Source organism: Adiantum capillus-veneris, chromosome 22, assembly GCF_014529385.1.
Source record: "Adiantum capillus-veneris isolate H3 chromosome 22, ASM1452938v2, whole genome shotgun sequence".
NCBI classification, from domain to species: Eukaryota; Viridiplantae; Streptophyta; class Polypodiopsida; order Polypodiales; family Pteridaceae; genus Adiantum; species Adiantum capillus-veneris.
In genome coordinates, this window is record NC_140952.1 from 24,231,421 (window position 1) to 24,245,899 (window position 14,479).

Sequence of the window (14,479 nt, forward strand, 5' to 3'; positions counted from 1 at the left end):
TGACTTGTATACCTTATACATAGCATAAGTGTATAGGGGGCTGCTCACTCTTTTGAGTCTCCCCACCCATATCTGTGTGTCGTGTGTCTCCTTCTCTCGCTCACTCTCCGTCTGTGGTGCTCCCCGATCCCCTTCAATTGGTATTAGAGCGACAGGTGTGAGAGCGTAGATGGACGGCTTCGCGATGAACTCATCAACTATGGCGGAGAGGTCACAGATCTGAGCAAAGAAATAGAGGAGGTTTGTGGGCAGCCATACAGAGGCTTGCAAGAGAGCTCTCAGGAGCTTCCTAGTGCTCACAGATCAGAGTTCCTCTACAGATCAGCCCACAGTGTACATCATTTTCCCTCTTCGGGCAAGCTTTGCAACGGCTACATCGGCGACAGGTTGGAGCTTGGAGCTTCCATAGACATGGAAGCATTGTGAGATTGATGCATTCAGCTCACGCATCGAGGTGGGAAGTGAGTTTGAGCCTTTCTATGAGCTCAAAGAAGCACAGAAGAAAGTCATTCAGTTTTTAACAGTTTGACAGCAGTCTACTGTTTTGCTCATAACTTGAGCTACAGAGCTCCGATTCCAAAACTTTTTGGTTCAAAACAGAGCTGGCTTTGAGCTCTACGACTTTGTAGAAGGAATCGTTTTCTGATTCGAAGTGCAGGTGGGTCTGAAATTAAAAACACAGAGACTGTTTTTCATGACAGTTTTGGGCTCTGTTGTTTTCTTTGCTGCAGACAGCTTACCCGTGTACACTGCAGGTAGCAGGCACATATGAGGTGTTACATGATCGGGTTTGACTCCCAGGTACAGGTTAAGTCTAGTACTCCCATAGGTGTTGCCAGTTGCAGTTGAGTGGTTCTTCTGCAGTGTTGTGGCTTGCATACATGGTGTTTGAGCGGGTAATGCTCTATGTATGCTTATGTGGTGAGCAGTAGATCTTGTGAGCAAGTGCAGAGGTTGGTTATGGATGACATGTATGACACAGGTTTGCAGAGCTTATGCATGTATATTGAGTGTAGTTTGATGCGCATTGATTGCTCATTGTATTGAGCTTGCAGGACAATGGTTATTTTGTGTTGATAGCCATTGTGCGTCAAAACTCTGGTGTAATTTTCCCATGAGTTTTATGCGTATCATTTATGCGATCTAGGTAGAGATTGCAGGTTGCACTCAGCATTTGCGTGCAGTGTTCTCTGCAGGTGGGAGATTTGTGCGTATGTATGCATCGATACCGCACAGTGTGGGCTTGGTGATTAGCTCACAGATTGCAGTGTGATACTAGAGCATGCGAGGCTTGTATTGACATTGCGGGAGCTCTATTTTGGAGTGTGTCTCACAAGTTTTACATTGTGTTTCTGGCCATATTTGTAGACAGTTTTCAGGTATTGTTGGTGAGGTGGTTTTGCTATCTAGCTTGCTACTTGTGCTCATGGCAGAGACAGGTGATCGATCAGATTGTGACCTCTCACAGATGCGCGTGTTTGATGGGTCAGACTTTGCGGCATGGAGAGAGTGTATGCTTGATGCATTGACACAGCGAGGGTTGCATCGACCATTGAGTGGTGATATAGGTAGACCTTCAAACATGTCTGACGATCAGTGGAAAGAGCTAGAGGAGATGGCACTATCTACGCTCTCTTTGCACCTTGCGGAATCTGTATATGCTCTTGTTATGTATGAGACTACTTCGAGAGTACTTTGGCGCAGATTACATGATATGTATGATAGATCTGAGTCATCACGGACTCGTGTGAGACATGTACATTCACGAGCACGTCGACATGTGACATGTTGGTATTGTGGTCATTCTGGACACGTTAGACGGCACTGTTTTCGTCGTATGCGACATCGTAGGAGACATGGCAGTCTCAGAGATGTATGTAGTGATGCCATGGACTGAGTTGCTTTGACAATTGAGGCACATGTAGTGTCGGAGTATACTAGTGATGGGGATGTCACTTTTACCTCGAGCTATGCACGAGATGCTATACATGTGGATAGTGAACTCCCTTCGCACTGGTTGCTAGACGCAGATGCTATGTTTCATGTCACGCCGCATCGTGAATGGTTTTGTAGCTATTCTAGCGGGATGCTTGGTAGTGTACGTTTGATCGATGGATCGCTACATGCGATAGCAGGTGCAGGAGATGTGAGATTCTCATTACCGAGTGGTGCATCTTACTTGTTATGACATGTGCGCTATGTACCAGATTTGACAGTGAGTTTGATCTCGATTGGTCAGCTTAGAGATTGTGGATGTCAGATTTCGCTACGAGAGCGAGATTTTGTGATGCATTTGGGTTCGCTAGTGATTGCGAGAGGTGTCAGGAGTGGTACAGGTTATCCATTGCATGTGGATCACGAGAGAGATGGTGTTGTCTCTGTGATCATGCAGCCAGGTAGAGAGCGAGAGAGCAGGCGAGTCTCTTTTGCTCATGGGTTGCAGGGTACTTTGCATGGAGTGCAGAGTAGTGAACTCGTTGTGCACACAGTTGGGGCACGACTTGAGCAGTCACACAGAGAGGTGACAGAGTCAGACATGCATGCTTTGCTAGTGAATGAGCAAAGCAGAGAGTCAGTTGTGCGAGATACTTCTATGCAGGATAGACAGGTAGAGCGGTCTTGCTCTAGTGAGTCACGACAAGAGGACGTTGTGCAAGAGTCTATGCATACGGAGTTAGAGCATGAGATCTCTAGTGAGTCACAGTAGATTGAGTGGTCATGTTTGCAGTGGATGATTGCAGAGGAGACTGAGATGTCAGCGATTATGCAGTCATTCCTTTCTATGCTCGACAGTGAGCATGGGGATATAGTTGTGCAGGATATGTCTTCCAGCAGACATCTAGAGCAGCTGGTTTGCTCTGAGGTTGCACGACAGGTTGATGTGTCTTTTGCAGACAGTCAGGAGATGCATGTGGCTGACACGCCTTGTCAGTCAGAGATGCCTATTGCCAGGGATATATATGTTGATGCATGCTCCGTAGAGCTAGCAGGGCCCGCTAGCATTGCATCGGCATTCGGTGGTCTCATGTATGAGATGCTGATCTTGAGACCGGATATCGCAGCTGTAGTGGGAGCATTTGCAGTTGGGATTGTCAGTCGTTTGTTGACTGATGATGGCATAGTGCACGAGGGAAATATGCAGGTATTGCATACATACTTGCAGTACGTGTGCGGTACGTCTGGTGGTGTATGGACTTACATGGGAGCAGGACAGCCGGATGCACACGATCACAGCCAGCCAGTGGGCATCGGTTGAGAGCGGTTTTCTCTCGCCTTTTGTAGTCTTTAGACTAGGTTCTCTTGCTTAAAGGCACAGTCGCCTTTAAGCAGGAGGTTGTTGGGGTATAGGCACCTGTGCCTTGCCCGGCCGCCCAGAGTCTGGGCGCCCACTGACTTGTATACCTTATACATAACATAAGTGTATAGGGGGCTGCTCACTCTTTTTAGTCTCCCCACCCATACACACATACACACACACATACAACCAATATATATACATCATGCAATAATGTGTAGGGAGGGGAGGGGTCCAACACACCCCCTCACACATTGTCTTGCGACTACAACTTTGTTTTCACAATGCAAAGGGGGGAGATTACACTTGTGCCAAGAGTCAAAATTGTATTGGCACGATGAGCCTCACCGATATTGTGCCACATGTCAGCCATGCATGTGGGAGTGTGTAAACTTTTCAATTCACCATGACCCACAATGATAGAGTGTCATAAATACATCCCTCGTTTTGTCTGTATCATCATGGTGGATTTTTTCCCCTCATATAAAATGTCGCTCAATCATTATTATCAGAGATTTTTTGCTCGTCGATATCGTTGTTTGTTTTCTCTCTCTCATACCCGTTTGGCACCCATTTTTCCTATCTTGGCACCCTTTGAATCCTTTTCGTTCTACTCCTCTGTTTATGCCCAAGTTTGTTGTGTCCCATGGCTACAATAAGGAGACAACAAAGAAGTTATACCCAGCGCAAGGACCATAGGCAAGGAAGGTATTTCAATGAATGAGGTTTCTCATGCATCAATCTCACATGTTGCAGGAAAAAGTCTACCTATGTTACATGCGACAATTAGAAACCGAAGATACACACAAAATATAAGTGTTCTACTATAGCTTTGTAAACTCCAAAGGCACATTTCCCTTGCAATACTAAATTGTCTTTCTCATGACGTCTACGAACATAATAACTTTAATTTTTTATGGACCCATAGTGCAATGGGATGCCTTCACAAAGCAACCAAGAACTGTCTTATCAAGCTATTCCAAGACAGCTATGTGCTGACAGCTCAACCCACAAGTCAGTGTTGATGCCATGAGACTTCAACTTTTTGCGGTTCATCCCGACAAAATACTTGTGTAAGTGGACATATTCAACATGAGGATGGACAACATTCTAAGCATCCCATCTCTAAAAACGGTTTAGGTGTTAGATGTGACGTCAAACGTCCAAGAATATGGAATCCATCTAAATATTGAACGAGACTTTCAATGAGAGAAGTGGAAGTCATGGAGGGAGATGAAGAGCTTAGTGCTAACATTCACAACCAACAAATGGTAGAATTCATGAATAAAACCAGTGTCAAAGGTTTGTGGTTTAAGCAATCCTTTGATGTTATTCTTCCTGTATAGGATATGTTCTCTATTTCTCCTTTGGCCCTAAGGAGATTAGCATTTTGGGACACAACCAAAGAGACCTCATATACCATATTATCAACTGGTTTTTTTATGGTAAGTAAGTTATCTTTTCCATCCAATTTCTCTTGCAAGAATATTGTGCATTTCAAATTACATAGTATCTGCTCGTAGTTTTGTGGTTTCAAATCTCTCCTAAAAAGTCCAAAGCAAATTTTCCATGCTAAACTCGTAGATTTCAATAGTACTCACATCCGAGAATACATCGTTGGTGGCTGTAGTTGATTGATTTCAAACCATCAACACAGTATTAGCTGGAGGATTTTTTTGCTCACATACAATGAACGGTAAGAGTTTTCATTAATAATAATGTATAGTGTATGTGAATGTAGGGAGTATGCACCTCACTTGAACTTACTTGTTAAAACAATTTCCATTGGAGCCTTGTTGATATGGCCTCAAAGAAAAAGTGTTGCTACCTTATGTTAACTCCTAACATGGTTTCCATAGGAATGTATGAAAGTTAGTGAAGTCTTTTTTTAGTATGTCAGCTATGAAACTTTCTTCCATGGCACTTTTTGGAGTATGTCAGCTCATGACGCTTTATGCCAACTGTGTCAGGTATGTTCAAAAACTTGTAACTATCCTAAAGGCGTTGACTTAGAAGGACATATGGGATGGAAGAATAATTTTGAGTTGCAAGTTCCCTAAACAAGAAGATGGGCATTCTTGTGGTTGGAGGGTGTTAGCAAATACAAAAGTCTCATTGAAATGGATTTACGAAGAGGAATGCAAAAGTGTAAGCACGTACTTTTTGTTTATCACTATCCATGACAGTCATTAACTTCTTAAGATTACCTAAGTTGTTAGATGATTTTGCAAGTTAGAAACCTAGTAAATTATTTGATAGTGCATGTTGATTTGTTCAGAACCACAATGGTTCAAAACATAATCAGCCTTGTGGAAGCACGCCTGCTCGGAGTGCCGAAAGCATTTGTATCACCACCACCAAGACCTACACCATAGCCTCCACATAATCATCCTCCCGACACTAAACCTATTTCACCATATGAGGAGCAAAAATCTCTTTGCTCACCCTTCACCCCTGGCTCTCCCCCTCATCACCCAACATCTCCTCCACATCACCCAACACACCATGCCTCACCCTTTGTCCTTTATGCCCCTTCCTCTGCTCATGACCATGCACCCTTTGTACCTGCCTGACCTTCTTGTGTAAATCGATCACAAACGCAATGAGTTCTTATTTAATAAGACAATATAATCATTTTTACTCAGTTTAAAAATAACTGGATGGGAATTTGGCTTCATATTGATAATTGTAGATAGTTTTTAAGAAGTGTTGTGTATAGCTTGTTACAAAATTGGCACACAAATCGTTTAGGGTAAAAGTGCTTTGTTTCAGATATCTATAATACTGGTTTTTGTATCACAATAGGCATTGAACGTCCAGTCGATCGTTTGTAATCTCTGCATATACTATCACATTTTCCTTTCTTTCAGGTATCCACAACACAATATGCAGAAATAGAGATTAATCAACAATATACTCACAATAAAAATATAGAATGTTTAAACACAATTTCTAAACATGTGTGAAGCATACGATCTTTCACATGTTGCACTTGAAGAGAAATTTCACAAGCATATTGAGATCGATCTCATTCTCCAAATCGTGTTGCACCTGTCTTAGCATGACATTACCTTGAATGCTACAAACTGTCACCAGCTGATTTTCACACATTACATCAAGCACCCTCATGGGGATTATTGACATATTAGATAAATCTTGGTCCACACCTACCAAGTGACCATTTGCTTAATCCCTCCTCATGTAGTGGAAGGAAGCTATAAACTTCTCACTGGCTATCATGCACTTGCACACAATATTCACCTTGCACGATATGCCATCAGAATCATGGATATTCGAAGCAGCATCAAGAAAATACAAGAAACTTTCCGACTTGCAAATAAATGCGGTCTATGTCGACCTCACCTCTTCGTCGTGTAAGAAGTTTATAAAGACATGGATTCGCATGAAGAAATATTTGTTCATAAGCACTTTTGAAGCTCTTTGATGAAGCTTAACTCTAAAACTTGAGGTTTCAAAAGCCGAGACTGTTCACTCTGGACTATCATTGGTAGGAAGTGGGAGATGTTTTAGGCTACCAAAGCCACGGAATGAGGGTACAACATTGTACAAGTGGTCATAGAAAAAGGCCCCCCTTTCTACGAGTGCTCTGCTAACGCTAGTTTTGTAGAGAACCTCGTGCATCAATATATAAAGGAATAAAAAATGCCCATTTCATTGGTTGTCATTTTTTGTTATCAGAGGGATAAATATCTACAAAAGCCAAAGTGTAAGAGACAATGACTACAATAAACAATTTAACAAAAGAAACTACTATCAAGTTTAGTAAACGCATAATTAGATCGATTAGCAAGAAACCCAATGGTGCCTCTTACAACCGCAGCTTGGAGTGCATATACACATGCTCATTGAGAACCTCCTTCATTGGCTTCTCAATTTGGGACAAATGAAAGTCTTTAATGCGTCCTTTGTAGTTGCTAACAAATTCATTATTCGTTCGCTTTCTCCTCTTTGTTTGCAAAAGAACCCAACTCCCAATGGTGGCAGTGGTGGATAGCCATCAACTATAGTTCATGTCAAAGTTGTTGAATAGTTATACTGGCTTGGTAGATACAAACAGAGAATGAGGTTGTCTACTCTCCATTCATATTTTCTCTATGCGCTTTAATGGAACAACACAGAACAAAGAGAGGAAAGCAACATTGTGGCTGAGAGAGTAGCGTACGAATGTATTTGACTATGAAGAAAATGGTAAGCAGAGTGCAAACAAGACAATGAGTGAGAGAACCATGAAAACTCACGATCAAAACAATATATATGCATTCAATGGGATTTATGTCACATTTGTCTTACTTCTGTCATGATACAAGGAAGATTCGCACAATAGCGACATATCTCTAAGTTCATATTTTTTCAACAATTGAACTCTGTTTTTAGGAAAACGTAAAAATTTGAAATATGAATGAAATAAATCGGGGCTACCACCAAATGAACCAAATTTGAGTTCAAACTTTCCCTAATGTAAATAAGTGTACAAGTTGAGATCACACCTGCTGATGGGAAGCCCAAGTAAAAAGCCAGATTGGTTTCCAAAGGATTCAAGTAGCAGTAAGGTATCGATTTGGTGAGGTTTTATTGGTGTTGTTAAACCAACTACTTTGCATATAGTTCTTGCTTTGATTACCGAATGGGACATGGAGCTTCTCTACATGGATGTCAAGATAACATTTTTGCATGGTGATCTTCATGAGGATGTTGTATATGCAACGGCTAAAGGATCTTATTGAAGGGAAGAAGATAATTTTTAGCGTAGTAGAAAGAATCCCAAGAGACCTCACAAATAAAATGATGTGTACCCTTAAGAGAAGCCTCTACAATTTAAAGTAGGCACCAAGGGAAAGGTATCATAAATTTGACGTGTTCATGAACTCATGCGAATATAGAAGCAACAAATTTATGGCCTCTGTATGAAGAAGGATGTGGATGGTAACCTTTTTATCTTAATCCTTTATGTGGATGATATGCTCATAGCTAGGAAGAATAAAGTTGAGGTAATCAAAGCTATATGAAAACTTTGACATGAAAAGTATGGATAAAGTAAATCATATTCTTGGCATACAAATTTTCCAAGGCAAGAGTGCAAAGGTTTAATCATGCAATGCATAACAACCTTGGAGGAAAGTGAGAAAATTGGTTGGAGCAACCTCATACTCAATTTGTATGACAACGAACCAATTTTCTAGATTTTATTATTTCTTGAACAAAACAAGCTCATGCTATCACTCGTGTAAAACATTTAAAGCATAAACCTCTGATGCATAAAAGGCATGCCGAGAATGCAAACTATGCTTAGAAATATGTGTATCCACTTTACGGTCATGTAAAGGTTGCACTAACCATTTTGGCATACTTCTTTGCTACTTTTTTTTCCCTCCTCAAGTTCTTCACATGCATTCGCATCAATATAGGTTGATATGTGATATTATTTGAAACTTGCAATCTAAATTTTTGCCTCACGATACTCTACATGTGATTACCAAAACCAACACCAATGAGCAATAACATATGTACATGTTCTGTGAGAAAACATTTGCCTCTCGAACACAAGGCAAGAATGGTTGCTTCTAAGACGTGCTTTGGTTGTGGATGATATAATCCATTATCTTTTCTCATCTTATAAGCAATTACAAGAACCTAAGAAATTTCATGCAAGAATTAGGGTTTGGAGGAATGCATAAAGAGCTTGGAGAAGACAGAACACCAACCATCACCTTAATTCAAGAAATGTTAAGAGGGACAACATTGTCACAAGATGAGGATGCCTACTTTGCTACCGTAGGGTTGTAGGAATGTGCACACAACTTGGAGAAGAAGGGGAAGCTAACATGCACACAAGAACAAGAGATATTATAGGGCTGTGGACATATATACAAGCCAAGTAAAGGGGATGAAGCGCTTCGACAATCTTCAATGTGTGCACACATGCCATTACCACATCATGAAGACAAAAATTTCATTGGACTTGAGCGGCTTACTTTGTTATGAAAAGTTTTAGTTTAGTTGGTTATCATAACTTGATTTGTGCTTGTTTGTGTGGAGTATCTCCACTCACGATCTCTCTAATTTATGGAGCATCTTCCTGTATGAGTGGATACAAGAGGTCATGTTTACATACAATGATTGCGAAGTGTAAGTGAAGGCATAAGATGTAAAAGTGAGGACTGTGTGCGTGTTGGGAAGGTTGCACAGATCTCAAACAGATCATTTGATGCTTAGGGTACCTTCAAAAGTTCTCTTCTTCCATACCACCATCTAGCCAAAGAAAAGATATTCAATCTGTGTTACTTATTAAAGATCTAACCACTCTTCCCTGCTTTCAATAATAATCCCTGAAACCAAGTGTTAAATAAATCCTTGCAAATTTGTGTTTCAATCCACATAATCCTTGTGAATGATTGGCAAACGAACACGTCCAATGCTTGAATGGCCTCCAAAGTTGACACAAATATTACAAAAATAACATCCTTATTATTATTCCCTCCAATTTTTGCACCAGCTGGCTGCCTGGTTCTAGTCTACAATGCCAAACTTTGTTGCCCCTACTCACTGTGTCCTTTTCAGCTTTCACTTTAGCTATGTCCAACTTGAGAAACTTTCAAGCCAGACATATTCATCAGCACTCTCTTGTCTATGCTACAAGTAGGCACTCAGCATGATAATGGACCTCATGAATCAACTATTGTTATTGGCCTAATATTACAAGAGGATAAGAAATTCACCAGCATTTACATCAATCACCTTCTTGGCGTTAAACAAAGCTACAAACGATTCATGGAGCACCACATAGACAAAGCATAATCACAGTTGAAACATGTTGCATACACTAAACTTACTTACTCTATAAGCATCGCCATCCACGTTCAAATTTTGACTTCAAAAAGTCACCATTATCAGAACAGCTTAGCATGCATATGGTTGAGTTTGATCCCACCTTCATACAAATGAACAAGTTTTTACACGCAAACACCAGCCCTTTCACAAACTGGTAAAAATGTCGTTTACTATTCAGCAAGCAAGTTTGCTAAGTGGTATCCAGAGGAAAAGGTAGACAAAAACATGAAAAGGCATGAAACAAAGCTCATTCCCACAGCAACATCTGCTCTAGTGCAGAAAAGCGATAGCTTCCATGTGGAACATGCTGGCGGCCAGATGTTATGGAGACCATGTTGGGAAAGCTCTGATGCCGTGGCTGCTGAAGAGCTCGAAGACATCATCAAAAATGCCAGCACCTGAAGAGACGAGCTTTCACAAACCAATTAGACACCCATAATGGAAAATGCAAACAGAAAATGGCATGTCTCTTGCTGAAGTCATAACCTACGACACGAACCTGATCACATGAATAAAGTGAAGCTCCCCACTTGATAGGAGAGGATAAAATGCCGCCGGTCCTACCCTGCCCCATCAAAATTAATTGTCCACTGGAGTACAGAAAGGTAAGCAAATTGAGAGCAGCAAGATAGCTGCAAAAAAAGGCATCTTTTGACATTAACTCCGTAACATTACATGCCAACAATAGCAAAGCTTTAAGGAGAAAGGAAGAGGATTTCAATACTTGTAAGCTTGATAGTCGCTGAATTTCACGTAAAACGTGCTTCCTGCTGCAACCCGTTTCTCGCTATTCGAAACTATGACCGAGAAAGCTATCAATGAGAAAATGGCACTCCCAAACCGTAACATGAGTGCTACATTCTTCATGTAGCCAGATTGAGATGAATAATACAAAGACCCAGAGAAGATTGAGCCATCCTTTGTGGTCAAGTTGTGGGTCAGATCATGCATTATATCGTCATGCCCATGAAGTACACACTCTTCTGACATATGAACTGTAGTCCCATTGCAGGGTACTTCTTTGCTGTCTTTGCATGAAGGTAAAGAATGCTCTACTGGACTTTGATGAGCAGCCGTCCCATCAGATGCTGACATGTTCTCACTCAATTGCTTAGTTGATGTGCCATCAGCAGCCGTTGTAGGAGTAGCATCTGCAGGTACTCTCCCATATTCATGCGCATCCAAGATACCGTTGTGAAAGGCCATTTCAGAAGGCAAGCTTTGACCATCTTTGTGTGTTGCAGATACATAGGCATGTGAAGGTATATCTACTTTGCTAAAATTTTGCCCTGTCTCAGCATTTATATTTTCAAAGACATCTGCCACAGCAGCGTTGAAGATCTGATCATCATGCTGAGCTCCATGTGACCCATCAGCAAGGTCCTTGTGCATTCCATATAAAGTGCTTGAATTTGGATGTCCTTTTCTTGATGAATCATCACCAGGGCCATCATGTCTTGCCTTCTTGCGGCTTGAATCTTCACCAAGGGGTAAACTAACATCGGAACTCACCTTCTCCCCATCATGAGGGGAGTGTAAGCCATCACCATCTTCATCTTTTTGTGCCTCTGCCTCGTCAAAACCCATGGCTACATTAGACATTTCTGTGCAGGAAAACGATGCAGAGAGTGGATCAGCTTCTGGTGCTTGGGCAGAGCTGAGGTCTCAAGCAACATATACAAGCGAGAAAGAGGCAGAGGTATGAATCTGCGAAACCCTAATGGAATCTCCACCTAAGAGGGCACTTGGGGGGAGAAAAAAATTGAAAAATTATGAGACAATAGGGACTCCACTTAGAATCCAAAAAGGGGAAAAGGGGTACCTGGGTTTGAGTTGGACAGAAAAATCTGCGGTCTGCTTTTGAAGCTTGCTGTGCGTGCCAATGCCAAGCACGCGTTTCTTTCTCACGAGCACCTACTTTTTGAGCTTCCGCAGGTGGAAGAAACAAGGAAAACCATGGCTTGCTGCTGCTGCTGCGGCTGCGATTTCTTTGCATGTGGGCGCAAGCTCGTACAATTGACGCAGACTGCCCGCTTTCTGGAGTCCAAAGTAAATTTCAAAAACCCATTCTGGCGCAAATGAAGATGCGCCCCGCCGGCCTCTTGTGAAACTGTTGAAAAGTGAACCGCTCATGTTGAGAAAAAGGTGCTCGAGCCTCGCAGAGTGGCAAAATGGGCATGTCCTACGCTAAGTCCTTCACTCCCTGTAGGCCTAAAACTCACATCTACTAACATAATATGGTGAAAAGGGGAGTTCTTTATACGTGTCGCAATCTGCGATCTGAAGGCTAAAGTTCAAAACTAAAAAAAACCCCTTTGCATGCGATAAAGAGAGAGAGAAGCCGCCAAAGGCGGCCGGCCGTACTAGTTAGTCATACGCTTGTATGCCATTGTTGTAATAGTTAATTCTTTGATAAACTTGCTTGAGAAGGTGGGAAAGAGAACATTTTTCTCCTTTGTTAAAAAAGTAGTTATTTGTCAAGAAAGTAGTCTCGTTAGTCATGTTGGGTTTTCATTGATCTACAACAATTAATTCTCCAAAATGTTTGATAAAAGGAGTAGAAATGCAGATATACAGTTACTCTATCATTAGAAGTAGAGCTTTGTTATGAAATTCATCTCATTTCTTTTGCTCAAGTTGAATGATGGTCTACTTCACGGCTTTGGTAGAGTTAGTCTCATCTTGGGTCAAGCGTCTAGTAGAAGCTAGGTGTCTACATAATCAAGGTAAGATCGTCCTTCTCTCTAGAGTTTCTAGCAAAGTGTTTCTTTCCAAGGAATAATGTTCTATAAGCCACCGTTTCTTATTGGGCATATCTTGTTGTCAATGCACTCCAAAGTAAGCACATGAGGGCAAGAAACTTGCCATTAACTTTCTATGCTTTTGTGAGATGGCACATTTGGCAGTTATATATGCCAAACCATTGCCAAGCTCCACATATTTTTTCTAGAGCCTATGGCTATCAACCTCATCATGAACTTTTCTCTCCATGTCACATTCTTGTATAAGAGGAAGAGCCTCAAAGGGGGCACTTTGCAACAACATGCAACACTACCACATGAGCTCCCCATAGCACTTGCAAATAATTATGCCCTGGCCGAGTGCATACCAATCAAGGTGTGTTAATAGTTCTTGAATTTATAATGAGGCTCACATGGGTTCATTGAGGGACCCATTTTGGGGGGGGGGGGTAGGCTTAGCATGTAGTTGATTTGTATCTATGCCCACTATTTTACGTTTCTCTATTTTCAAGGCCAGTAGGTAGTAGCATGGGAGATCTGCAAGTTTTTGGTGATGTGTACATTCATCCTATTTGGTTTATTGATGAGTGTATAAGAAATGGCCACGAAATGCTTCAAATTTGAACCTTACAATTTACCTCTAACATTGAAACTTAAGTGCTCATGTGATGGTTATCAATTTTGGAAAACATCAATGTGGAGAAATTTGAAGTTCCATGGATGCTTGTTGTGCTTAACTCCATAGGAAACCCATATTATCGTGCCAAAATGTCTCAACTTGTAGGGGAGATGACTCCATCAAGATGAAAGCTGACAACGGCCGACCTCTGGCAAAGACAATGACTAAAATACACGCTTACTAACAAAAAAGCAAAGGGGAAACATAGTTAAAATTTTCTTAGATTTTTCTAGTTTAAAATCTAAAGCATTTATTCCCATAGTTGTTTATATTTTGATAGGTGCCTGCAAAGTTAACAGAGCATTAATTTTGTATGAATTGCACTCTTAAACTTCAATTTCAACTTCTTCTTAGCACTATCACTCATTAAAAGATCCCTATATCAGATGCATTCAAGAGGTTATTAATATCAACCCAATATACATGTCATATTTACAATGTGGGCCTATTTAAAGACCCCCCACCTCCTTGTATTGCACACATAAAATTATACATCTATGACTATTATTAATAATCCTCTTCGATTAACTCAAGTAACATGACACATTTTGAAAAGTGACCGTCTCGGGGGGTGTCTTATGAGATCTCATGTTTCGTTTTATCTCATCATTAATTTTAATTTGTGGCCTACATAAGGCTGAAGTTAAGCATGGAACTCCTTAAGCAATTATGAAATGTTTGATAAAGCTGGTTAATAAGTACCACATGGAAAGATTACGATGGCAAACATATTTCCTTCCCTTTTGATTTTGCACATAGTCTTATGTACATGTGCGCCACTCTAAGAGATAGTGGGTTACACACCCTCTTTCACATTTTCTTGACGTAGGCCATTGTGACATTTGCCCTTGTTTTAATAATGTTATGATATACACTCTTGTTCAATACATAAGATAACTCTATATATGCATATTG

At 41.1% G+C, this 14,479-nt stretch overlaps 1 protein-coding gene across 2 annotated transcripts; it reads right to left on the minus strand.

Moving 5' to 3' along the window:
• Window positions 1–10,200: 10,200 nt before the first annotated feature.
• Window positions 10,201–12,292, minus strand: LOC147429044 (uncharacterized). Of its 2 annotated transcripts, XM_086495597.1 has the most exons (5): window positions 12,159–12,292; window positions 11,967–12,043; window positions 10,869–11,748; window positions 10,644–10,734; window positions 10,201–10,542 (listed from the first exon to the last, which is right to left on the minus strand). In XM_086495597.1, the coding sequence occupies exons 1-5, from the start codon at window positions 12,275–12,277 to the stop codon at window positions 10,315–10,317; spliced, it is 1,395 nt and encodes a 464-aa protein (XP_086351723.1). In that variant the 5' UTR covers window positions 12,278–12,292; the 3' UTR covers window positions 10,201–10,314. The 2 variants fall into 2 exon arrangements, with proteins under 2 accessions (XP_086351723.1, XP_086351722.1); XM_086495596.1 differs by lacking the exons at window positions 11,967–12,043; window positions 12,159–12,292 and having other exon boundaries at window positions 10,644–10,776; window positions 10,869–11,888.
• Window positions 12,293–14,479: the final 2,187 nt, after the last annotated feature.

What these genes read in the sequence shown, in the direction of transcription:
- LOC147429044 (XM_086495597.1), bottom strand. Translation starts at nt 12,277, where the DNA reads ATGAGCGGTTCACTTTTCAACAGTTTCACAAGAGGCCGGCGGGGCGCA. An exon ending in GCGGGCAGTCTGCGTCAATT is followed by an intron (nt 12,044 to 12,158) that starts GTACGAGCTTGC and finishes CTCGTGAGAAAG; the next exon opens with AAACGCGTGCTTGGCATTGG. An exon ending in TCTGTCCAACTCAAACCCAG is followed by an intron (nt 11,749 to 11,966) that starts GTACCCCTTTTC and finishes TTTCCTGCACAG; the next exon opens with AAATGTCTAATGTAGCCATG.